This window comes from Pseudochaenichthys georgianus, chromosome 24, assembly GCF_902827115.2.
Source record: "Pseudochaenichthys georgianus chromosome 24, fPseGeo1.2, whole genome shotgun sequence".
In the NCBI taxonomy this organism is placed as follows: domain Eukaryota; kingdom Metazoa; phylum Chordata; class Actinopteri; order Perciformes; family Channichthyidae; genus Pseudochaenichthys; species Pseudochaenichthys georgianus.
Window position 1 is genome coordinate 33,002,957 of NC_047526.1, and position 27,951 is coordinate 33,030,907.

The following is a 27,951-nucleotide window of genomic DNA, read 5'->3' on the forward strand; positions in this document are numbered from 1 at the left end:
CTACTCGTTTCCTCTCCGGTACCAACACGCAGCTATTAGCCAAGTACATTTACTTAAGTGTCTACTTAAAGCTGACATTATGCCATGGGCGTAGGAAGCATCCTCAATGTGGGTGGGACAATCTGACAGGGGGTGTGGGCAGGTGGTGGACCTAACCTCCTCTAGGGGGGTCCGTGGGCATGCTCCCCCGGGAAGATTTATTTTTATTTTGAAGTTAAATGCATCAAACTGGTGCACTTTGAGAGCCACTACTTAGACTAAAGTTATCTAAACCCTCAGAGAGTCCTTTACCTCACTGAGCTGTAGTTATCAGCCTCTCAGTCTGACAGGAGAGGACTCTCCCTCCACTTCCCAGAGTCCTTTACCTCACTGAGCTGTGGTCATCAGCCTCTCAGTCTGACGGGAGAGGACTCTCCCTCCACCTCTTTAATAACAGCGCCTTATATCCGGGTGCTAGTGAACTGTTAGCGCCGGAGCCTCGCGCATAATTTTACAACTAAAGACACAGCTACACAAAACACGCAGCAGGTGTACGGCTCGTGTGTACGGCTCTGAGAATCTGCCTTGGTACAAAGTAGCAGTGAAAACATGGGACGGAGTTTCATTGATTTGGGCTTTCTCTCAATCAGCAAGTGGAATGGATTTGATGGTGAAGCTCTGACACAGCGCTCTACAGAGAGGCGAGAGGAGAGACCGATTCACGGACTTCCACATGGTAAAAGTGGGGGGGTCTAAAGTAATCATTTGAAAAGGTGGGGGGGACTTGTCCCACCCTCATATAATGGCTGCGACGCCCATGCATTATGCTAATTGTCAGGTTCATTTAAGTATGTGGTGTCCTCTACTGTGACATGTCTCCATGCTTTAATGTTCAAACAGCTCTTTATTTTTCTCACCCTCTGTCTGAAACCAGAGCCCAGTCTGCTCTGATTGGTTAGCTGGCCGGCTCTGTTGTGATTGGTCTTCTGGTGCACACTCTCTTTTATATTACTGCACATCTGACCAAAATGTCTGTCAAACACTCTTAGTTATAACCCGCGGTATAAAGTGTTAAAAGCTCCACAGAGGGGCTTTCTTTGATGTGTGTGTGTGTGTGTGTGTGTGTGTGTGTGTGTGTGTGTGTGTGTGTGTGTGTGTGTGTGTGTGTGTGTGTGTGTGTGTGTGTGTGTGTGTGTGTGTGTGTGTGTGTGTGTGTGTGTGTGTGTGTGTGTGTGTGTGTGTGTGTGTGTGTGTGTGTGTGTGTGTGTGGTGTGTGTGTGTGTGTGTGTGTGTGTGTGTGTGTGTGTGTGTGTGTGTGTGTGTGTGTGTGTGTGTGTGTGTGTGTGTGTGTGTGTGTGTGTGTGTGTGTGTGTGGTTTGTCTGACGTTATCTGTTTGCAGACAGTTACACCCTGGGAGTAATAAAGTTGTGGCAAATCCTCGCTCCACAGACACACGAGCATAACCTAATTTACATCCAGAACTTCTCCCCTCCAAAAATCTTCACATAGCAGCAGAGTGTGTGTGTACACAGAGTGTGTGTATGCAGAGTGTGTGTATGCAGAGTGTGTGTATGCAGCGTCTGAGGGCTTATTGCTTTCCTTATCATCTTCTGTCGCACTTATCTTATCTCTCACACTCTTGCTCATTACATCATTTGCCTGTCTCCTTTCAGAGGCAGAATTGTCTTACCTCCTCTGAGATTTAATTTACAAAACGTATAAAATGTCCAAGTAATACAAGGGCGGGTTATGAAACATGCATTATAAGACCCCACACACACTCTTACAAGACACGTTGACTTGTGAGTTAATATCCTCTTTTTTGTGTCATTCCGTCATTCTGTATCTTTTTCTGGTCATTTTGTGTCTTTTGTAGGGATGTAACGATACCAAAAACTCACGGTACGATAATATCGCGATAAAAAGTTCACGGTACGATATTTATCGCGATATTGAAAAATAAAGAAAAACATTTATTTATTTATTTTTTTACTTCAATTTTTTTTTTTTATCAAATAATAAATCTGATTTGTACAGCATTTTAGTAGGATAGTAGTATTTTAAAGTGTCAACAATATAATAATCAGACCCTGCAATAGAATAAATCAAGTTTCACTTTAGTTTTTCAAGTAACTCAACTCTAACTCACTCACTCACTCGCTCACTCACTCACTCACTCACTCACTCACTCACTCACTCACTCACTCGCTCACTCGCTCACTCACTCACTCACTCTCTCTCTCACTCACTCACTCACTCGCTCGCTCGCTCGCTCACTCACTCACTCACTCTCTCTCTCTCTCTCTCTCTCTCTCTCCCTCCCCCTCACTCACTCACTCACTCTCCCTCACTCACTCCCTCCCTCACTCACTCACTCACTCACTCAGCGTCATCAAGGTTATCTTTCAGGAATATGAGCATGTCCACATTTCCAGGTAGAAGCTGGGATGTTTGGGCGTTTACAAAATCCCCTGCTGTGGAGACAACTCTCTTGCTTGGTACTGGTGTTGCTGGGACAGAGAGATATGCGTTGCCATGGGTGACAGCAGTGGGTCAAACTGTGCATTGTCTCTCCACCACTTCAAAAACAATACCGTTGTTGCCAAGAAGGTGAGGCTTATTGACAGAGATATAAATATACTGTTGGTACTTGTCAATGTCTCTAGGTGTGTACATGTAGCCCTGTAAATACGATGTCCTTTTGTGTTATCTGTTGTTTTATGTTCATGTTGTAACCTACTTGCTGCCATGTTGGACAGGTCTCGCTTGAAAAAGAGATGGATGATCTCAAAGGGACCATCTGGTTAAATAAAGGTTTAAAAAATAAAAAAAATTAAATAAAAAAAATTAAATTAAAAAATTGATTTTGTCAGTCTCACAACGGTATTGAAACATTTATTTACCGCGATATTTGATATATCGTTACATCCCTAGTTTTATTAGACGTAAAATGAGGCCACATTTAAACATAACAGAGTAAACAACAGGTACTTCGGTGAGGAAATGAGGCTGAATGATAGTTGTCTTTGTATTGCTCTGGGAAGCTTATTTTACTTATTATACCAACATTATTTTTCTTCCTCTGACTCACTAAGATCTTGTCTTTAATGATCTGTACCACGTCTGTTTTCAACGGTACCATAAAAACAGCACGGGCTCCCGTCAAACGCTTGAAATCACAGACGGATGTTCGATGACTCTGAACGAGGTTCAGGGCTGTCGTCCCCCCGTGAATCATTTCCCAAAGGCATTTCATATCAGTGAAGTAAAATGCCGCAGATGTTGCCGTCCGTCTTCTATGAATATCATTTGAAGACGTTTCCTTGTTGACGGGCTCTGGTTATAATTTGCAAAATGGCATCTTAATGTCTTCCTGGCAGAACATGGCTTGATCCGAGTGTGTGAACAGCTCTGTGTCTGTAAGCGTGTGCTTTAAGGGTTCTGTGGTCGTGAACATGAGACCTGAACGCTATCAAATACTCCATTTAATATGTAACCTCTCCTTCATTTGACTTCAGTCAGCGAAGGCATGTATTACCCAGACGGGGGGGAGAGGTACAGGGAGAATGAGGGAAACATTGAAGCATGGAGACATGTCCCAGTCGAGACACTCCATGCTAATGTCAACCTGAACATTTCCAAAAGATGTCCTCTTTACTGTGTCTTTGTTTAAGGGGACACAGGGTTTGACTGACCTGAGGAAGAGATACAAGTAGCATGACACTGTACATCATGTGTGTGTCCACGTGTGTACAGCAGAAACTGGATCTATCCACGTTGATAACAGGACGCTAACACAAATAAATGACCGTACATTTTGGCATAAAACAAGATTATAGGTAGAAAAGATTTGATCATATATCCGCAATTCTTCAGGCCTGTGCTGGGTTTTAGTTTTCTTCACCTCATCTTGCTTCGTGGCTCTGGCTCTAAATGTTCAGATGTGATATCGGTCTGTTTTATTCTCACAGGCCAGCTGACGGCCATCAGACAGATGAGCTCACTGTAATGCAACCATTCACACGACAAGAGTTGGTGGAAAGAAGCATGAGTTGTCCAAGTGTTTCCTAAAAAGTATTGCGAGTTAGCCGTGCAATGGCCTGGTAACCCAGGGGGTCCGCGGGGTCCTAACAAGTGTTACAAGTTGACAAATCAATTTAGCCAACATTAAGGCTATTAAAAAGTATTAAAGGGCATTTTCCAAGGTGTTACATTTAGTAGCTTGTTTTCAATAAGTATATGAATGGTCCAAAGAGGTTGTGTTCTACAGTCTGCCTGAATGTAGTCATGGCGACGGCGTAGGTGTGTAGTGAGATTCTGTGGAGTTTATTGATGGCATCCCGTTGGATTTGACGTCACCTGAACAGGACATCGCACGCTCACTGCTTGATAGGGCGGAGCTCCGTTTACGCCGGTTGCTAAGCAACATCGTTATGGGGAAATGCAAGTCTGCGTCCAAATGGTTGGAAGATAAGGAGGAAGGACAATCAATACTGTATATAGTCAATGTGAGGTAAAGTGTGTCGCCATGGTAACCGGTTAATACTGGCGATGAGGTCTTAAAATGTATGGGAAGGGTCTTAAAAGGGATTACATGTGACTTCAGGACTCCTGCAGACACCCTGAAACTACATGTTGGAGAAAAGTGCTTGTCAGTTTTCAAAAAATTGTAATATGTCTGTTTTTTATACTCACTGTAGATAAGGAAATGATATTGAACTTATTATAAAAGTAGAGTTTCAGTCGAGGCAATTCTCAACTGGAAATCATTGCAATTGTGACCTTACCTTCGCTTTCTCACGAACTCGAGTTCTGTCAATAAAACAATGTATTTTGATGGTGAGAGAATCTTTAAAAGGCTACAGCAGAGTGACTCAATAGTTGTCCTCACAGTCCAGCTCGTGTTGCGCAGGATCTTTCTGCAAACCTCTTAAAGACAACTCTTCCAAATGTGGAGGAGGAGAATCCGTGGTTTTAAAGCATGTCGGTATACAGTAGCAGGTGCAGTGTTTCTCAGACTGTGCTGGAGTGTCAGTGCAGTAGAATTCACTGCATGCTGACTGGGCAGTTTCTCCTTCTGCCCTCATAGAGGATCCAACATAACGCTATGTCCTCCCTGTCTCCCTGCTTTCTCTCACTTTCCTTTCCTTTCTCTCACTCCATCATCTCCTCCTTTGTCCGTAACTTTGTATCCTCGAATGTCCCTCTCACTCTCCCTTCCTCCACCTCCACCACTCTTTTCCTCCCCCTCTCCTCCCCCCTCAGGATCTGGAGGAGCGTCTCCGCCACCACCACCACGCGGAGCTGCAGTCTCTGAGGGATGCTCACCGTCAGAGCATCGAGACGCTCAAGCAGCAGTCGGAGCAGGAGCTGCAGACACTGCGCTTTGAACTGGAGGACGAGGGCAAAGCCATGCTGGGTAAGGGTGGGTGTGTGTGTGTGTGTGTGTGTGTGTGTGTGTGTGTGTGTGTGTGTGTGTGTGTGTGTGTGTGTGTGTGTGTGTGTGTGTGTGTGTGTGTGTGTGTGTGTGTGTGTGTGTGTGTGTGTGTGTGTGTGTGTGTGTGTGTGTGTGTGTGGTGTGTGTGTGTGTGTGTGTGTGTGTGTGTGTGTGTGTGTGTGTGTGTGTGTGTGTGTGTGTGTGTGTGTGTGTGTGTGTGTGTGTGTGTGTGTGTGTGTGTGCACGTGTTTCTACCAGAATACGGTCCTGATTCAAGAAACTGTTTCATATGTTCACAAAAATACAAAACACTTGCAACACAGGCAGCATAACGTCACATCAAATCTATAAACAGTGGATGAAGAAGTACTCAAATAATGTACTTTATTAAAAGTAGTGATACCACAATGTACCCGTTCTTTAATTAAGTAAAAGTCCTGCACTCAAGTTCTGACTCCGAGTATTACCATTAAGATGTACTTGAACATAAAAGTATTCAATATCCGCGGCCCATTTCATAAAACAATGTATTTATTATATTGTTTCGTCGTATTTATTGATACATTAATTAGTGTACTGTGGTTTAGTCCATTAAAAAGTCAACAACTTGAGCATGTGTATCCCTGCCATTTCAATGGTTGTGTGATCTTATAATTTATATTTGTTATACATATTAAAGCAGTTAAAAACCTCTGTGGCTTAAAACTACAAAGGGAATGTTGTGAGTCGGATTTATTGTTGTTTATTTCAGATGTTGGTAACTAGGGATGTCCCGATCACCTTTTTTTGCTCCCGATCCGATTCCGATCATTTGATTTGGACAATCTGCCGATACCGATTTTTCCCGATCCGATCTTTGATCATTGAGAAAAAAAAGGTAACAGATAACGGCTGGTCATCCAACGCGATGAATTCAGCTATCTTGGCTGTTATTGTTTGGCCTTTTCACTGTTCTGGGGCAGTTCCTCTTTCCTTTTGAAAGTCTCTGAAAGTGTCGGTTGCTTCAGTTCCGTTACCTGAGTGGCCGCTGTGTACTCGTCGTGTTGTTGTTGGTGTTTGTTTCTCAGGTAGCGTATTAGATTGGTCGTGTTGAACGTAGCTCTGTTCTTTCCACCACGCGGAACCTCTGCCTTCCACACATTGCATCTGGCTGTTACACTGCCTTCGCTTTCAATTTTATAATACTTCCAAACTCCTGACATTTTCTCTGTCCCGACTCCCGAGTCACCAGCTGAACGTAGCCTCTCGTTAGCTTGCTGCTACTATTAGACACTGCGCCCACTCTGTTGCCAGCTTTCAGAGAAATAAGCAACCAGGTCTGAAAACAAGCCCAAAGAAGCAACACATACATGATGTTGTGTAATTTTAAACCAAAACTAAGTCCTCAGGATGACTTTAAGACGTGAACATGGTCATTTTTTGTTTTGTAACATTAAATATATATATAAAAAAAAATTATATAAAAAAAAAAAATTCCCGATCCCCGATTTTTTTCTCCCGATTCCGATCTTTTGAAAATCACGTGATCGGCTCCGATCCCCGATCACGTGATCGGATCGGGACATCTCTATTGGTAAGTGAAGTTGATGCCAGATGCGAACTATATGAACACATTGGACTGTTGTGGACAATGGAGACGCCTTGTGTTTTACGATGCTCGATTATTCATTATTCATCGTCCACCAATTGTAGCATTTCTGGAAAACCATTAATTTTGGAAATGTCTGCATTCACTGCCTTTTAAGAACTACAAAAACCAACCTTATAAATTCAGAACCAAAACCACAAAGCGTTTTATATCGAAGCCACTGGGCCTCTTCTGTACTAACAGAACCATGGATGGATGTTCTCTGATTTACGAGGCTTCCTCGCTGCTTTCTTTCTGAACTCGATGCAGCAATAAGAGAGCTTTCTGAAGTGTGCAGCCTGTGTTTTGATGTAAAGTAAGAAAGGATATGAACAACGGTTAGTATATCAGCATTGAACTGTAAAGTGCTGACACATCTCGCTGGTTTTCAGTTTGGACCCACCAGCGCTGTGATAAATGTTCTCCCATTAACCTTCATGTCACGGTCCTGACACCAGAGAGCCGCTCACATCCATCCCTCACTCCCACGTCCTGACATCCTTTCATTACCTTCTCACTTTATCTTACTTCCCTTCATTTTCTGTGTGTGTGTGTGTGTGTGTGTGTGTGTGTGTGTGTGTGTGTGTGTGTGTGTGTGTGTGTGTGTGTGTGTGTGTGTGTGTGTGTGTGTGTGTGTGTGTGTGTGTGTGTGTGTGTGTGTGTGTGTGTGTGTGTGTGTGTGTGTGTGTGTGTGTGTGTGTGTGTGTGTGTGTGTGTGTGTGTGTGTGTGTGTGTGTGTGTGTGTGTGTGTGTGTGTGTGTGTGTGTGTGTGTGTGTGTGTGTGTGTGTGTGTGTGTGTGTGTGTGTGTGTGTGTGTGTGTGTGTAAGTTGTTCATTGGAGTGAGGACTAAAGGCCACTTGGGTAAAAGCAGCCACGGCCATGAAAAAGGCTTCCTTTCTTTATTTTGCAATAAAAACGCCGTTGCTTTTAATGAACACTTTTTTTTTTTTTTGCGAGCCCACTAAAGGTCGGTGGAGGCTTTTTGTAACAAGCCTTCAAATTACTGAGTCTCAAATGTGCAGACGAGCTTTGTGCTCTCATTTGTTCTGTACAAATGTCATCAGTTCAATACAGATTTGAATTGCTACGCAGATGACGCACAGTTTTAAAGGGGACCTATCATGCAAAATGCACTTTGTGATGTCTTTTATACATCAACATGTGTCCCCGGTGTGTCGGGGAACTCACGCAGCGTCAGGAAATAAAACCCTCTCTCTTTTCCTCCGTACCCAAATCTCTAAAAACGGGGAACAACGGAGCTGATCCAGTTTTGCGTCCGATATGACGTAATATCTGAAATGTGGACCCACGGCCCTATCAGAAACGTTAGCATCGCTAACACTCAGAGCTAACCTGTGCTGGAGAGCATGTGTGTGAAGAAGCAGGAAGTAAAAAGGAACTCACCTTGTGGTATAACCGGCAAGAGAGAAAGCCTTTGAGCTCCAGACTGTTTCAGAGAGAATCCTTGATAATCCATGATATGGCATTTCATCACGGCAGCATTTAGTTTAGACGGTAGCTGCCGGGTCCCGCATGAGCTCAGACCCCTCCTCTTTAAAGCTTTATACCCAAATCAGCACTTTAGAAACAGGAAGTGAAATAGAGGGACATGAGGCATGGCTAGAATGGGTGATCTGTTTGGTATTTTGAGCAAAACACTTCATAGACATGTTTTTTATATATTTGTATATATCTGAGACCCGTGCTATTGCCTACACATAGCATGATAGGTGACCTTTAAGATAAGATAACATTAGATGTACTTAATTTATCCCAAATTGGGAAATGTTTGCGTTGCAGCAGCATAAAAGTAGAAATGGAAAGAGTAGAAATAAATAATTCTAAAATGTAAACATCTCAAAATAGAAATAAACAGCATTAATAAGTAGAAAAGTAGAAAACGTACAAGTTACGTTTCTCTTGAGAGAACTGATCGTGGTCTAAGGATGCCTGTTTGGCCTCGAATCAGTGAATGAGTGAACTTTTTTTAAACTAGAGAATATAAAAAAGACGAACTGCTTGCTCTGACTTTAATTCAAGAGAGAGACACTTTTCAAAAAGTGTTTTAGTTTTGAAATGTATTAATTTAGAATAAAACCTTGAGATTAACCATCTTTCAAGAGAGCGAAATATACAGCACAAACTGTCAGGGAATAATTTCACCCTACATGTTTACCTTTCACCCTCTGACGCAGCTGTTATCTCCCGTAAGGAGGGGCTGCCCTAGCAAGTTGTTGTTGTTACAACTGTGAGTCAGTGTCCTCAGCTGTTTACTCTATCTATTGAAGAATGTTGATTATTCCACTCTGAACTCGTTAAACCCTGGAGCTACAGGAGGGGTCTTCAGAATTGATTGTGGCATCTCTACCGTGTGGTCAGATCGTGGCCCGTGACATGTCTTGTGGATTCTCCGGCCGAAGCTCCAAATAAACCGTCAGTGTTTGCCATCAAAGCTCCAGCTCTCCTCGTGTCTCTCTGAGTCCTGTTTCCTATTGGTTCAGACGTTTCCCCCACACAAACAATAACAAGAAATCAATAACAAAACACTATCACATCACAATGCAACCACAGACTATACTTAAATACAATTCAAGATACGATTTCGGACATATGGCCACAGTAAAGCCCTGAACAAATACATTATCCTAGCAATACAAAAATAATATACACTGAACAAAAATATAAATGCAACACTTTTGTTTTTGCTCCCATTTTTCATGAGATGAACTCAAAGATCTAAAACATTTTCTATATACACAAAATAACCATTTCTCTCAAATATTGTTCACAAATCTGAAACAATCTGTGATAGTGAGCACTTCTCCTTTGCCGAGATAATCCATCCCACCTCACAGGTGTGGCATATCAAGATGCTGATTAGACAGCATGATTATTGCACAGGTGTGCCTTAGGCTGGCCACAATAAAGGGCCACTCTGAAACGTGCAGTTTTATCACACAGCACAATGCCACAGATGTCACAAGTTTTGAGGGAGCGTGCAATTGGCATGCTGACAGCAGGAATGTCCACCAGAGCTGTTGCCCGTGAATTAAATGTTCATTTCAACCCCCCCAATAAAGCAAAACTGCACGTTTCAGAGTGGCCTTTTATTGTGGCCAGCCTAAGGCACACCTGTGCAATAATCATGCTGTCTAATCAGCATCTTGATATGCCACACCTGTGAGGTGGGATGGATTATCTCGGCAAAGCAGAAGTGCTCCCTATCACAGATTTTTCAGATTTGTGAACAATATTTGAGAGAAATGGTTATTTTGTGTACATAGAAAATGTTTTAGATCTTTGAGTTCATCTCATGAAAAATGGGAGCAAAAACAAAAGTGTTGCATTTATATTTTTGTTCAGTGTATATATGTATATAAAGTTAGTGTTTTGTACTAGGGATTTCATCTATAGCATATACAGTTAACAGCAACAACAAAAAGGAGACAGAGCATTTGGGAACATTTCAAAATAAGTGAAGCGTCATATACTGTAATAGGTGGCAAACTATTCCAGTCCGAAGGAGCTTTAAACCTGTCTATCTCGGTCATCAGAGTTAGAAGTGACCAAGACAGTCTTTGAATCCTACTTAAAGGACAGAAACAACTTTGTTTCTATACTGTAGGTACATACACATCTGAGTTGACAAATATGACATGTGGGGTACCTCAAGGCTCCATCTTGGGGCCTCTTCTCTTTAACATCTACATGCTACCACTGGCTCAGATAATGAAAAACAACTAAATAAGTTACCATAGCTATGCGGATGACACACACATTTACGTAACAATTTCACCAGGAGACTATGCTCCAATTCAAACACTGAGTAAGTGCATTGAACAAATCAATGACTGGATGTGTCAGAACTTTCTCCAATTAAACAAAGATAAAACTGAGGGAATGGTTTTTGGAGCCAAGGCAGAACGTATAAAAGTTAGCGCTGAGCTTCAGTCTGCAATGTTCAAAACAACAGATAAAGCCAGAAATCTAGGTGTAGTCATGGACTCTGACCTGAGTTTCAACAGTCACATTAAAACAGTTACTAAATCAGCCTACTATCACCTAAAGAATATATCTAGGATTAAAAGACTAATGTCACAGCAGGATTTGGAAAAACTTGTCCATGCCTTTATCTTCAGTAGACTGGACTACTGCAATGGTGTCTTCACAGGTCTCACTAAAACATCTATTAGGAAGCTGCAGCTGATTCAGAACGCCGCTGCTCGAGTCCTCACTAACACTAAGAAAGTGGATCACATCACTCCTGCTCTGAAGTCTTTACACTGGCTTCCTGTGTGTCAAAGAATAGATTTCAAAATACTGCTGCTGGTTTATAAAGCACTGAATGGTTTAGGCCCAAAATACATTTCTGACCTCCTGCTAAATGATGAACCATCCAGATCTCTCAGGTCTTCTGGGACTGGTCAGCTTTCTGTCCCCAGAGTCAGAACTAAACATGGAGAAGCAGCGTTCAGTTATTATGCTCCAAATATCTGGAACAGACTCCCAGAAACCTGCAGGTCCGCTGCAACTCTGACTACTTTCAAATCCAGGCTGAAGACTTTTCTTTTTGTCGCTGCTTTTAATTTAACTATTCATATCTTAAACTGCACTGTAACTTTTATCCATGTATTTTTTCTTTTAATGTTTATTTTATTAGCTTTTCTTTTTAATGACTGATTTTAAATGCCATTTTCTTAATGTCTTTCGTTTTTTGTAAAGCACTTTGAATTGCCTTGTGTTGAAAAGTGCTATATAAATAAACTTGCCTTGCCTAAAGCCAGGTTGTCTGATAAAACAGGATGCAGGGAAGATAAGTCATGCTTTATTAGTTTTTGCAGGTTTGACTTTTGTAATAATCTCTTCACTGGCCACCAAAGAAAGCAGATACTTCAGCTCTAATTTGCAACTTGTTATCAGGCTTCTGTTTCAGCTCCCGAACGCTGGGTCCCCTTTTCTTTTACCATTGATTTTCAGTCATCAATCAAACTTATTCTTTAAGCAACTTTCAAATGCACTTCACAGATCTCTGCAAGCTATTGTTGAGAAGAACAACTCTAAAAACTAAACGTGGAATAAGAAATAATGATCACAACCTACTTCAATTTTAATAAAACAAAATACAGTAACAGTAAAACCATAGAATTATAAAACACTTGAAGAGTTTAGATTTATTGGGACTGTAGTTTAATCTTTTTGTTCTACAGGGTGTCCGCGGGGTCTTAAAAAGTATTACAAGTTGATAAATCAATTTAGTGTAAAGTGTGTCGCCATGGTAACCGGTTAAAACTCCAAGTGGCGATGAGGTCTTCAAATGTATGGAAAGGGTCTTATAAAAGGTCTTACATTTGACTTCAGGGTTCCTGCATATACCCTGTACTAAGACTTTAACCACTTATTGGACCGTTTATTCAATTTGTATGAACTTTATTTGTATTTTATTTCAGTTTTACTGTTGAAATGTCATACTATAATGAGCAGCATTGTATGTATACAGTAACAGTGTGTCCAAAGAAGGGAATTGTCATTGTCATAATTATTATTAACTCTTACTGTGTCCCTCTCTCTCGTTCCAGCCTCTCTGCGGTCAGAGCTGAACCACATCCACGCGTCGGCCATCGAACACCTGAGACAGACGCACCAACAGGAAGCAGCCGTCGCCAAGCTGTCGCTGGAGAAAACTCTGGAGAACAACCGGACACAGGTAGGACATTTACCAGGGAGACATCTATACATCGATTGGGATTTAAAGGTCACCTATTATGCAAAATCCACTTCTCCATGTCTCTTCTACATCAACATGTGTCCCCTCTTCTTCATGTCTCTTCTACATCAACATGTGTCCCCTCTTCTTCATGTCTCTTCTACATCAACATGTGTCCCCTCTTCTTCATGTCTCTTCTACATCAACATGTGTCCCCTCTTCTTCATGTCTCTTCTACATCAACATGTGTCCCCTCTTCTTCATGTCTCTTCTACATCAACATGTGTCCCCTCTTCTTCATGTCTCTTCTACATCAACATGTGTCCCCTCTTCTTCATGTCTCTTCTACATCAACATGTGTCCCCTATTCTCCATGTCTCTTCTACATCAACATGTGTCCCCTCTTCTTCATGTCTCTTCTACATCAACATGTGTCCCCTCTTCTTCATGTCTCTTCTACATCAACATGTGTCCCCTATTCTTCATGTCTCTTCTACATCAACATGTGTCCCCTCTTCTTCATGTCTCTTCTACATCAACATGTGTCCCCTCTTCTTCATGTCTCTTCTACATCAACATGTGTCCCCTCTTCTTCATGTCTCTTCTACATCAACATGTGTCCCCTATTCTCCATGTCTCTTCTACATCAACATGTGTCCCCTCTTCTTCATGTCTCTTCTACATCAACATGTGTCCCCTCTTCTTCATGTCTCTTCTACATCAACATGTGTCCCCTATTCTTCATGTCTCTTCTACATCAACATGTGTCCCCTCTTCTTCATGTCTCTTCTACATCAACATGTGTCCCCTCTTCTTCATGTCTCTTCTACATCAACATGTGTCCCCTATTCTCCATGTCTCTTCTACATCAACATGTGTCCCCTCTTCTTCATGTCTCTTCTACATCAACATGTGTCCCCTCTTCTTCATGTCTCTTCTACATCAACATGTGTCCCCTCTTCTTCATGTCTCTTCTACATCAACATGTGTCCCCTCTTCTTCATGTCTCTTCTACATCAACATGTGTCCCCTATTCTTCATGTCTCTTCTACATCAACATGTGTCCCCTCTTCTTCATGTCTCTTCTACATCAACATGTGTCCCCTCTTCTTCATGTCTCTTCTACATCAACATGTGTTCCCTCTTCTTCATGTCTCTTCTACATCAACATGTGTCCCCTCTTCTTCATGTCTCTTCTACATCAACATGTGTTCCCTCTTCTTCATGTCTCCTCTACATCAACATGTGTCCCCTCTTCTTCATGTCTCTTCTACATCAACATGTGTTCCCTCTTCCTCATGTCTCTTCTACATCAACATGTGTCCCCTCTTCTCCATGTCTCTTCTACATCAACATGTGTCCCCTCTTCTTCATGTCTCTTCTACATCAACATGTGTTCCCTCTTCCTCATGTCTCTTCTACATCAACATGTGTCCCCTCTTCTTCATGTCTCTTCTACATCAACATGTGTCCCCTCTTCTTCATGTCTCTTCTACATCAACATGTGTCCCCTCTTCTTCATGTCTCTTCTACATCAACATGTGTTCCCTCTTCTTCATGTCTCTTCTACATCAGCCCCCCCCCACCATATCACCTGAATCTCCTCCTAGAGCACCATTGAGTTCTTTTTAACCAAATATCTCTCATACCTCATTCACACCAACGGTGTTTCAGGGCCGGTTCGGAGCTGGAGCTTGAAAAGCACTGGGTTTTCCTGTTCACACCGCAGCGGAGCCACCTCTTAGCTCCGGAATCCGGTTCGTTTCAAGCACCAAAAAATTGTCCGGCCAGAGCAAAAGCACTGCATACGCCACGCTTACGTCGAAGCGGGGGCAGGGGGGGGGATCAACTCCTGAACAACAACAAAACACAGGAAGTCAAATACCCACGTACTGATGGACTCGATTGATTTAAGCATTTTAATCACTAATTGTGTTTCCTGTGACTGCTTCACAATAAAAGCCACCGAGTGTTTCACCGGTCGAATGCTTTTATTGTGAAGCAGCAGCAGCAGCAGCAGTAAACAGTGGGGCTGATGGCAATGAGATTAAATCAAACCGGATTACATGCTGCGTTGGTCCTGTGTGAAGGCAGCTTGAATCCAATCAAATAGTGGCATACTCTACCACTATGAAACTACTATACAGAGAGGAGACTGCACACACATATAAAGACATTTCTGCTTTAAGAAATGCTAACAACAAAAAGTATGAAAGTCATTTATTAGAAAATTGAGCGATGAGTCAATAATAGATTGTTGATCAACTAAAAATGTATTAATTTTTATATATCTTTGTACTTTATACTCTCAGACAAAACAAGCTACTTAAATATAACATCTTGCACACTTGGAAGTTAAGTCTTTTGTTACATTTTAATGACACTTTTGTTTTTATATAAACCTAAAAAATAAAAAATCACTAGAAAATGGTTTCAGATATTATATTTTATTGAGTTTTTTTTAATTAGTCTTTCATTGAAATCTCTACCGATTTTCACACAGAAACTAAATAGCCATAGTGCCTCAAATACCAGCTGCAACAAGTTCACACACACACACACACACACACACACACACACACACACACACACACACACACACACACACACACACACACACACACACACACACACACACACACACACACACACACACACACACACACACACACACACACACACACACACACACACACACACACACACACAGCAGGCGACCCTCTCAGCGTCTCTTGTAAATCTCACTAATTGCCCTGAACACGGTGAGTTCCTCTCTGCTCCTCGTCGTACAGATGTTCTCTCAGAGCTGCACAGCTGGAGGTCTCCTCTCTCCCACCGTCCGCCATCAGACCCTCTCATCTACTGTTGCCACGGCGATAGGGAGCCAATAAAAGGCTAATACTCCAGTGTTTCAGTCTGTCAGTCACAACGCTGCAGCGAAAAATAGGGGAAATTGTTCATATTTCAATCGATTCCTGCAGCAAAATGTCTCCTATTGGAGTCTCGACTGCAGCACAAGGTTGATTTGTCCCCTAAATAGATCGAAGTAGTCTATTTGTCATTTAAATAATGCATCTATTCCCTGTTTATGTACTAGAATGACTTAAAGGGCCTGTTATATGCTCATTGTAGTCCAATGGCGGCGTTTCGGCAGGGGCGGAGTGTGTGTCTGGAGGGAACACGGTGATTTTAGCCTTTGCCGACCATTGACATGCACACAAACCTCTATAACACACTATAAGGAAAGGGACAACCCCAAAAAGCATAATGGGGCACCTTTGAGAGAAGATGCAGTAGGCTGACTAAACTAAATACTATCAACCATCTGCACAAATCAGCTTCAGCAAAGTTACTTTAAACACCTTTTCTTGTTTTTGTGAGATGTGTTTTTGGCCGATGCAAAATATGAGGACAAAGATTGAGAGACATTCAAAAGACAAGCAGCAAAGGATTAGTGTTCGGGACATTGACGTTATATTATGTGTTTTCGGCACATTCCACTGTTTGGCCGTTGGGATTTAACAGTGGCTTCAGAGTATACTTCCTTCAGTTAACCATCTGCCGTTATCTCTCCTGCTTCGCTTCATAATGATCAGCAGATTTCACAACACACGGTAACCCAACAAGTTATTTTGCTTCTGTAGTAGAACAACAAGTACAACTTTTAAACGCAGAGATATTTACCAAGCCAGAGTCCTGATGGCACGTAAACTGAAACCTCCCGCTTCGAGTCATTAGAGCTCAGCTGCAGACCGTCTTCACGCTGCGATAAATAATGTTTTTATATTCCCAATTACTTAACAGATGGGGAGGAAGGGACTAATGGCGTGCGTGCGTGGGTGTGTGTGTGTGTGTGGGTGGGTGTGTCGTGTGTGTGTGTTGTTTTTGACAGAGCTGTCTGATCAATTACCACATCATCAGCGTCTCTGCACGTCACTTATTTATCTGTTCTATTTCCATTACATTGTTCTATTTAGGATGTCGATTTGAGTGTTTTTTACAAAGCGCTTCTTCTTCGTCTCTGAACTTAAAATAACTTTTTTTTATCAAAATATGTCACATATCTTAAAAGTGCTGTCAGTTCAGCTCATCTAATCATTAATCCCCTGTCCTTTCTATTTAATCTGCAGTTTTTATTGTGATGGATATTAAAAGCTAAATGTCTATTTATGGCCGATGATGTCCAGTAACTTTAAAACCTCTACAAAAATATTTCTCTAAAGAGCTAGTGTGACAGTCAGAATAAAAATGTGTATTATGCTCTCCCGAGTCCAAGAAACAAATAATACATACATGTTTATTCACAAAAATATATAAATGTATGGCTTATGATTATATACAGTTTTTTTTAGATTTTCTCATTTGATTAAAGGCGGGGTAGGTAATTCACTTCAGAAACATTTGTTATATTCCATGGAATGCTCTTAACGTCCCGATAGCAATGAATATCTGAAGTGCTTTGACAACAAATCCATAATAAAACATCGTCTGTGGAAGCCGTGGCGCTGTAAAAAGCTCGACCAATCATCTGAGCCGGCTAAAGTAACTGGATGGCCTACCTGCCTGTCAGCCTTCCATCGGGGCACACACTCACCTCGTGCCCTCATTGGTCATGTGCGCGTTCCTGTGTGTTGGGGGAGGGGCTCTGTGAGGAAGTGGCAGATTTGTTCCGGCTGTGTATTTTCAAATTCTAGCGCACTCGAGCTGCTTTCTCCATTCTTACCTACCCCACCTTTAATGGACAGATGTGAACAAATATATTATGCATTTTGTGCTTTTCCCTTTTCCTGTAGTGCGTGATAAAGGTTTCTGTGCGGGAACATGGTCTGCAAAAGTTTAAAAAAGTAGAGTAGAGGCACAAAATATAAAAGTGAACCGGGACATTAGCATAATAGGGAGGGACCCTTTAAAAAAGACTCTTTGCCCAGAAAACGGCAGTTATACCCCCTGCTGTGAACATCAAACAGAATGGAAATAGTCCAGATTCAATACATTCTCTCCAGCATTTATTTTTCTTTACTCCTGTCATCTTCCTCCTCCTCTTCCCGTGTGCTTTCAGGTTTTTATTATTATTATTATTATTGTGTTGCCTGTGTGCGTCCTCTCTGCTCTGAATGGAGCCAGCAGAGTGAAAGGAGTCATTAAGGATTAATCTGCCCGTCCCCATTGTGTTTAATGGAGCCGCTAGTTTTATGGACAGCAGAACTCAGCCAATCACATTCAATTAAAATGTTGAGGGACGCTCAGATAGAGACCACGAAGTTATTAAACACCATTATGGCTTCTGGCCGTTTGAACACTGTGCCATCACTAAGTGGAGGGAGATTGATGCAGAGGGGAATCACGATCAGACTATCGTTTGACGATATGTAATCTGACTGATGGAGTCAAGAGAATATATAAACAACTTCTCCTCTCCGTCCAAGTCTCTAATCATAATGATCATTCTGACAAACAATGTCCACTTTTCTTATTATTATAATGTGGATTTAAGTTGGCAGTGTTGCATGTTGATGGTTCGTAGATACAGATGATAACATCGCCTAGACTACTGCAGCTCCCTCCTGGCTGGTCTACCTGCATGCACCATCCGACCTGCAGCTCACCCAGAATGCAGCGGCTCGTCTTCAACCTTCCTACATGCTCCCACACCACGCCGCTCCTCCGCTCCCTCCACTGGCTTCCGGTAACTGCTAGAATCCACTTCAAGACACTGGTACTTGCGTACCATGCTGCGAATGGATCTGGCCCTTCCTACATCCAGGACATGGTTAAACTGTACACCCCAGCACGTGCACTCCGCTCTGCATCAACCAAACGGCTCGCTGCACCCTCGCTGCGAGGGGGACCCAAGTTCCCATCAGCAGAAACACGTGGGTTTGCTATCCTGGCTCCAAGATGGTGGAATGAGCTCCCCACTGACATCAGGACAGCAGAAAGCTCACACACCTTCCGGCGCAGACTGAAAACTCATCTCTTTCGACTCCACTTCGAGCAATAGAATTACTAACAAAGGACTGGCTTACCTAAAGCCAGTTGAGTAGCACTGGAAATACTTGGCTCTATGAAACCTGATGTACTTTATGATTCTGTTTTCTTCAAGTTTGTATCTTCTTGGTCGAACGCACTTACTGTAAGTCGCTTCAGCTAAATGCAATGTAATGATGTAATCCTCTAAAGTGATTTAATTTAACTTATGTTGACAAAAACCTTGTATAGCTTTTGCTCTCGACAAAAGCTACTCCTCCTGGGGTCCGACACTTAAAACAATACAACAATAATACAATAATAATACAACAATAATACAATAATAATACAGCAACATCTAGGACATAAAAACATCACCAATATCATCAACAACATGACATCAAATTCAATGAGGGTTCACAGCTCACAGGGTACGTGGTCTTTAGTCGATGGCCCTTCAATCTCTCCTTGAAGAGGCTCTGGAGGACTCTAAGTGCATAGGATCAAACGGTCCTTTCGTAAACATTTAGTGCTTAGACATTTATTACTACTTTGAATTCATTTTGTCCAGTCAAGTACTTTGTTCAAAACATATTTCCTTATCAGCCATTACCGACATTTTAGGTTTTTGTTAAAGCTTTAAAAAACATGACTCGTTGTAAAGTCAGTTTGCGTCACGTCTTCAGAGTCACGCCTTGTTCTCTGCCTCCCCGCTGAGACAATCACTCGTTCATTTCTCACTTTGAAATCACGACTTGTATACGAGTCTCGAGTCACAGAGACGCTCTGCGGGGGGCGTGAGTCATTTAGATCGCCGGTCGGCATGGACGTCATTCAGAGACGTGGAGAACTCTAAAAAACATGATGAGTGATCAAGTCAAATTCCTCGTGCTTTTAAACCTACCTGTTTCTGATTCTAATTCTGATATGTTGAAGCTTTAATAGTTTCATTTTGATATACTCCAACGCTCCGTCTTTACACATAATAACCAGCAGAATAGTCACGTATCCCTTTTACAAATCAAAGGACTAAGAGATGTCACTCTTTTGTAAAGCGGCCCTTTAGGACTAAAGTCAAGTGCAACCCATATTGTTAAACACAACCATACTGTGCATGTAGGACAACAGCATGGTGGCCAAGTCTACAGTTATTGTTGCAATGCATTGTGGGACAGTGAATGTTAATGATTGACTGTCAGTTAATGTATTAATTACCACCATTTAACAGCCTGAGATTAAGATTAAGATTAAGATGGACTTTTATTAATCCCTCGTGGGGAAATTGTTTCTCTGCATTTGACCCATCCTAGTGTTAGGAGCAGTGTGCCGCCATTTTGAACGGCGCCCGGGGAGCAGTGTGGGGAACGGTGCCTTGCTCAGGGACACCTCGGTAGCACTTGGTCTTGCCAGGACTTGAACTGGTGACCTTCCAGTTGCCAAGCCAAGTCCCTATCGACTTCGCCACCACCGCCCAGATTATATATCTCGTCACCATAGTGTCTACTTTTAGATAACTGTGGCGTCAAGTAAAATCAGGAGTTAAAACCACAAGAAGCACAGTGCAATTGAAAGCATTTATAAAAACAAGAAAGCTAACTTATTAAATAAAAGAGGCATACTAACGAGTGATAAAATCAAGTTGGTACAAAACCGTGGTAAAAATAAATACCATAATAAAAGTGGGTGAACATTTGCTATGCGGAAAGATTTCAAAAGAGTCAATTCTCCCTGAAGTAGTCAAGAAGCAGAGATGGCAAAAGTACACACATCCTTACTCAAGTAGACGTACAGATACTCGTGTTTAAAAATACTCTGGTGAAAGTAGAAGTACTGACTAAACTTCTTTACTCAAGTAAAAGTGAAGAGGCTTTGAAATGTACTTCAGTAAAAAGTACCCATAACTAGCAGCTGTTTTAAAAGGTATTTGGGTTCAACATGTAAGAAGTAGAAAGTACAGGTATTTGGGTTCAACATGTAAGAAGTAGAAAGTACAGGTATGTGGGTTCAACATGTAAGAAGTAGAAAGTACAGGTATTTGGGTTCAACATGTGAGAAGTAGAAAGTACAGGTATTTGTGTTCAACATGTAAGAAGTAGAAAGTACAGGTATTTGGGTTCAACATGTGAGAAGTAGAAAGTACAGGTATTTGTGTTCAACATGAAAGAAGTAGAAAGTACAGGTATTTGGGTTCAACATGTAAGAAGTAGAAAGTACAGGTATTTGTGTTCAACATGTAAGAAGTAGAAAGTACAGGTATTTGGGTTCAACATGTAAGAAGTAGAAAGTACAGGTATTTGGGTTCAACATGTGAGAAGTAGAAAGTACAGGTATTTGTGTTCAACATGTAAGAAGTAGAAAGTACAGGTATTTGTGTTCAACATGTGAGAAGTAGAAAGTACAGGTATTTGTGTTCAACATGTAAGAAGTAGAAAGTACAGGTATTTGTGTTCAACATGTAAGAAGTAGAAAGTACAGGTATTTGAGATCAACATGTAAGAAGTAGAAAGTACAGGTATTTGGGTTCAACATGTAAGAAGTAGAAAGTACAGGTATTTGAGTTCAACATGTGAGAAGTAGAAAGTACAGGTATTTGTGTTCAACATGTAAGAAGTAGAAAGTACAGGTATTTGTGTTCAACATGTGAGAAGTAGAAAGTACAGGTATTTGGGTTCAACATGTAAGAAGTAGAAAGTACAGGTATTTGGGTTCAACATGTAAGAAGTAGAAAGTACAGGTATTTGAGTTCAACATGTGAGAAGTAGAAAGTACAGGTATTTGTGTTCAACATGTAAGAAGTAGAAAGTACAGGTATTTGTGTTCAACATGTAAGAAGTAGAAAGTACAGGTATTTGAGTTCAACATGTAAGAAGTAGAAAGTACATGTATTTGGGTTCAACATGTAAGAAGTAGAAAGTACAGGTATTTGGGTTCAACATGTAAGAAGTAGAAAGTACAGGTATTTGAGATCAACATGTAAGAAGTAGAAAGTACAGGTATTTGTGTTCAACATGTAAGAAGTAGAAAGTACAGGTATTAGTGTTCAACATGTAAGAAGTAGAAAGTACAGGTATTTGTGTTCAACATGTGAGAAGTAGAAAGTACAGGTATTTGAGATCAACATGTAAGAAGTAGAAAGTACAGGTATTTGTGTTCAACATGTAAGAAGTAGAAAGTACAGGTATTTGAGTTCAACATGTAAGAAGTAGAAAGTACAGGTATTAGTGTTCAACATGTAAGAAGTAGAAAGTACAGGTATTTGAGTTCAACATGTAAGAATTAGAAAGTACAGGTATGTGAGTTCAACATGTAAGAAGTAGAAAGTACAGGTATTTGTGTTCAAAATGTAAGAAGTAGAAAGTACAGGTATTTGAGTTCAACATGTAAGAAGTAGAAAGTACAGGTATTTGAGTTCAACAGAGAAGTAGAAAGTACAGGTATTTGTGTTCAACATGTAAGAAGTAGAAAGTACAGGTATTTGTGTTCAACATGTGAGAAGTAGAAAGTACAGGTATTTGAGTTCAACATGTGAGAAGTAGAAAGTACAGGTATTTGAGTTCAACAGAGAAGTAGAAAGTACAGGTATTTGTGTTCAACATGTAAGAAGTAGAAAGTACAGGTATTTGTGTTCAACATGTAAGAAGTAGAAAGTACAGGTATTTGAGTTCAACATGTAAGAAGTAGAAAGTACAGGTATTTGAGTTCAACAGAGAAGTAGAAAGTACAGGTATTTGTGTTCAACATGTAAGAAGTAGAAAGTACAGGTATTTGTGTTCAACATGTGAGAAGTAGAAAGTACAGGTATTTGAGTTCAACATGTGAGAAGTAGAAAGTACAGGTATTTGAGTTCAACATGTGAGAAGTAGAAAGTACAGGTATTTGAGTTCAACAGAGAAGTAGAAAGTACAGGTATTTGAGTTCAACAGAGAAGTAGAAAGTACAGGTATTTGTGTTCAACATGTGAGAAGTAGAAAGTACAGGTATTTTAGTTCAACATGTAAGAAGTAGAAAGTACAGGTATTTGAGTTCAACATGTAAGAAGTAGAAAGTACAGGTATTTGAGTTCAACATGTAAGAAGTAGAAAGTACAGGTATTTGAGTTCAACATGTAAGAAGTAGAAAGTACAGGTATTTTAGTTCAACATGTAAGAAGTAGAAAGTACAGGTATTTGTGTTCAACATGTGAGAAGTAGAAAGTACAGGTATTTGGGTTCAACATGTGAGAAGTAGAAAGTACAGGTATTTGAGTTCAACAGAGAAGTAGAAAGTACAGGTATTTGAGTTCAACAGAGAAGTAGAAAGTACAGGTATTTGTGTTCAACATGTGAGAAGTAGAAAGTACAGGTATTTGAGTTCAACAGAGAAGTAGAAAGTACAGGTATTTGTGTTCAACATGTAAGAAGTAGAAAGTACAGGTATTTTAGTTCAACATGTAAGAAGTAGAAAGTACAGGTATTTGAGTTCAACATGTAAGAAGTAGAAAGTACAGGTATTTGAGTTCAACATGTAAGAAGTAGAAAGTACAGGTATTTGAGTTCAACATGTAAGAAGTAGAAAGTACAGGTATTTTAGTTCAACATGTAAGAAGTAGAAAGTACAGGTATTTGTGTTCAACATGTGAGAAGTAGAAAGTACAGGTATTTGAGTTCAACATGTGAGAAGTAGAAAGTACAGGTATTTGAGTTCAACATGTTAGAAGTAAAAGTCATCAGAGAAACAAGTAGTGGGGTAAAGTACTGACACCAGACACATTTACTTAAGTACAGTAACTTAGTATTTGTATTCCACTACTTCCCTCCTCTGTCAAGAAGTAATACAACACAAAAAAAGTTTGATCAATTAGCCCCGTGGGGTAATAAAGTATGAATATTGTTTCTTCTCTTGGTAGGAGCGAGAGCTGCTGGGCCGGATCACGGAGCTGCAGGAGGAAGTGTCCCGGAGGAAGGGCCACGTCGCCCAGCTGGACCACCAGATCCACACCCTGAACGAGAACATCAGCGCCCTGACCAAAGAGCTGGAGCTCAAAGGGAAGGAGGTGCTGAAGATCCGCAGCGAGGCCAACCAGCAGATCAGGTAACACTCTCAGTACCACAGTACCTCTCCCAGTACCACCAGTACCACTCCCAGTACCACAGTACCTCTCCCAGTACCACCAGTACCACTCCCAGTACCACAGTACCTCTCCCAGTACCACCAGTACCACTCTCAGTACCACAGTACCTCTCCCAGTACCATCAGTACCACTCTCAGTACCACCAGTACCACTCTCAGTACCATCAGTACCACTCCCAGTAACACTCTCAGTACCACAGTACCACTCTCAGTACCATCAGTACCACTCCCAGTACCATCAGTACCACTCTCAGTACCACCAGTACCACACCCAGTACCACCAGTACCACACCCAGTACCACCAGTACCATCAGTACCACTCTCAGTACCACCAGTACCACACCCAGTACCATCAGTACCACTCCCAGTACCATCAGTACCACTCCCAGTACCACTCTCAGTACCACCAGTACCACTCTCAGTACCATCAGTACCACCAGTACCACTCTCAGTACCATCAGTACCACTCCCAGTACCACTCTCAGTAGCATCAGTACCACCAGTACCACTCTCAGTACCATCAGTACCACTCCCAGTACCACTCTCAGTACCACCAGTACCACTCTCAGTACCATCAGTACCACCAGTACCACTCTCAGTACCATCAGTACCACTCCCAGTACCACTCTCAGTAGCATCAGTACCACTCCCAGTACCTCAGTACCATCAGTATCACTCCCAGTACCATCAGTATCACTCCCAGTACCATCAGTACCACTCCCAGTACCACCAGTACCACTCTCAGTACCAGCAGTACCACTCCCAGTACCACTCTCAGTACCACCAGTACCACTCCCAGTAGTCAAAGTCAACTTTATAGTCAATCTTTCAGTTTGTGTGTACAGACAGAGAGATCGCAATCCCGAATAGTACAACTCCCAGTAGCATCAGTACCACTCTCAGTACCACCAGTACCACTCCCAGTACCACCAGTACCACTCCCAGTACGACTGCAACACAAAACAATACAAAACTATACTGGACTGTTTCGTGGAAGTGGTTCAAATCATCTTAAAGACAGCAACTCATTTTATTTTGTATCTGTCAGTAGTTCTCAAAAAAAGGATACAGATATGTTTCAGATATTTACATTTAAATGTATAAATTAACGAACCTTTTCAAATATAATTGTAATTATATTGGAATCCATTTAATGATATATATTATTTATTTATTTTAATTAACTTTTCAATAAAAAATAAATGTATATAATAAATTCATCACATCCTTATCTTAAAAACCTAATATAATTATTATATATTATGTTGTAATCAGAATATGTTTGTTATTCCATATCTATACACCATGAACACTCCTGATATAGTATTATAATGTATATAGGTTTTTAAATTGTTGCATTGTGTAATGGGTATTATTTAAAATATTTAGATTATCTTTCTGACACATTTTATTTGCTATTCTTTCAAATACTTAAAATGTTAATAATGTCAAATTTGTCTGAAGGAAATACATGAGTGGATGAGCGAGTGTGTTCACAAAGCAGTTCCTCTTAATGCGCTGTAGCCTGGCAACACTGATGAATATGTCTCCCATGAATGCAGTGTAGTGGTCCTTGAGTTTCCTATTTTATGTTTTCTTTGCTTGTATTTTATGCTGTAAACACTTTAGATATGGTGCTGTTTTTATGTTCTGGCTCCACCATTAGTGCTTCTGCCATTAGTCAAAAGCAAAACATGTTTTTTTCTGGTGGTAAAGTTTGATACTTTGAGTTGTGAGAACCAGCTGGTGTTTAGGTTTTTGTTTTGTTGACTCATATTCACAGAGTTGGGGGTGGGAAGATTGATACATTTCTGCTTCTGTGTTTAAAACTCGAAGTGTGTTTAGCTTAGCATAGTTTAGCTTAGTTTAAAGACTGGATTTGGGAAAACAGAAATAAAGAAATCTGCCTGCCAACACCTCAAATTGTGTTCAAATGGAGTAGGAAGTGAATTTCAAATGTTATATAAATTCAAAAGGCATTTCAACTTAAGATAAAAATCCAATTTATCCTGAGAATTGTTGAGAGATGAGGCAAAAAGGGAATGAGACAGGTGAGTTGGTTGCTAGCTTAAAGCTAACGTCTGAACAGTCGCCTACTTCGAACAAATGATGCGCCATTTGCATTTCTTTCTGTCTACACTACACACAGGTAAAACTCATAACTCAAACGTCTTATTTTTTTAAGACGTGCAAAAGCAAGTATGAAAAATTGACAATTTGTGGTTGTTGAGTTACATGTTATAACTATTTATTGACAAACAACTGTTAATACATCTTGCTAGCACCCTTGGCTATAATGCTAATGTCACTTTTACACTATTGTTTGTGTATGGATTAAACAAAAGAGATTATATTATTGTGCTGCATTGCGCTATTTGGCAAGAGATGTATTGGTGGACAGAGCCATGCTAGCTGTTTTTATGCTAGGCTAGGCTAATTAGCTCCTGGCTCCAGCTCCGTATCGAACGTAGTACTGTGACACGAATGGTATCAATACTTCATACTATGAAGCTCTCAACATCTCATTAAACTCTCGGAAAGAAAGTAAATGTACGTTTTTCCACAAAAAGATGCACATTTATTTCTAATGTACAAGTTGAAGTAGCAAGATTAGCAAAACGTTATTAGCACTGATGCTTCAGGGTAGCCTTGACACCAGGTTTTCCACTCAGAAATGCTCACACTCTCATGGTGCAGAATGTCATTATTATAGGCCTATAGGGATGACGATAGTCTCTGCAAATTTACAGCGACATGAAAGAGACAGAAACCAGAGGCATGGCAAATCTCTCTCTCTCATTGATTAAGGGATGTGAAGGTTATTTAGGGTAAAAGCAAATTGGAATCCATAATCATGTTGCTCCCTGCGGCATGTTATGAATTTTTTAAAGCTCACATACATGGCGTATTTGGTCCAGCTCCTCATTAGCATCAATCATGGCGTTACATGTGTGTGTTTAAAAGGTTTTTTCCCACATGTGTGCGTGTGTGTGTGTGTGTGTGTGTGTGTGTGTGTGTGTGTGTGTGTGTGTGCCTGTTCCCATGGTGCTTCTCTCTCTATGGTTACTGAATGCGCTGCAAGTCTTTACAGTATGTATGTATGCGTCCTCTCTCTTTCTCTCGTTCTGCTTTCAGGCCCATGTGCAGCACATTTCTCCCGTTGTGGTTACATAACTCCCCGTCTGAATCCTGGTCACAGGGATAAAAATAGGCTGATAAATAAATAAATAAATAAAGAGGAAGCAGGGAGAGATAAGATGTGCGCCCCTCGGGGAGAGTTGGCCCAGTCAGAGTGAGAGGCAGACAGACAGCGCTGTTTCTCCTTCATCCCTCACATCCCTTTCATCAGACTTGTTCTCCTTTTCATTTAATTATTCTCATCTTTTATTCCCATTTTGCATCCTCCTCCTCTCTCTTCAGCTGCTTTCCTCCCAGAGTAAAACCTTCTACTTTTGATAAGAAGTATTACATACTTCCTGTGTTACATTATACATAGTCATGTCTTGGTGCATTATCGCTATTTTTCTTTGCCTTTAAGCATGCTCGCATACATCGATCTGAAGTGTGGAGTGTTTGATTTAAAAATCTTTGGCTAATAAGACCATTAATTCAAACTTAGACGTATTTAACATTTACATTTTCTGCAGTGGAATGACTAAATCGATGCTTTGTGTTGGCACCAATGTAAGCAGAGTGTGGATTTGCACGTCATTATTTTAAAATGTATTGCTTCATCTCTTGGTATGGAAAGCCCTCAACAGTAATCCTACTTTACATAATACATATGTAATAATACATTCATGTCTTTTGGTGTTGTGCTGCCTGTGATTTTATATGCAAACTCCCATCAATAGTATGTTGTTGTTATTATGCTCTAGGAATTCATTCTCCCTTTTTCTAATCTCACCAACGTGTCCTCTGTGGAACAATCCATTATGTCCGCTTCTCCTGAGAAACAGATAGGGAGACGAGAGGCTGCAGCTCCAGATTAACTCTTAAAGGGGAAATGTCACACTTTATTGTGGTAACCCTGAGACACTGTCAGTTGTTTCTTTAATCTAGTCAAAGCTTGATTTGTGAGGTTACTGGTATCGCTTTATTCTTACAACTGTCTTTTTGTTGTATT

At 40.9% G+C, this 27,951-nt stretch overlaps 1 protein-coding gene across 6 annotated transcripts in view; it reads left to right on the forward strand.

Moving 5' to 3' along the window:
* fam184ab (family with sequence similarity 184 member Ab) overlaps window positions 1-27,951 on the forward strand; it is a 164,644-nt gene that overhangs the window by 101,573 nt on the left and 35,120 nt on the right. For all 6 annotated transcript variants that reach the window (XR_004551216.2, XR_004551217.2, XR_004551218.2 and 3 more), the window contains exons 15-17: window positions 5,246-5,399; window positions 12,622-12,749; window positions 23,602-23,786. Coding sequence is in view for 3 of the 6 variants with exons in the window: in XM_034076385.1 (XP_033932276.1) it covers window positions 5,246-5,399; window positions 12,622-12,749; window positions 23,602-23,786 (467 nt within the window). In the remaining 3 variants the exon portion in view is untranslated. The remainder of the gene's footprint in view (window positions 1-5,245; window positions 5,400-12,621; window positions 12,750-23,601; window positions 23,787-27,951) is intronic.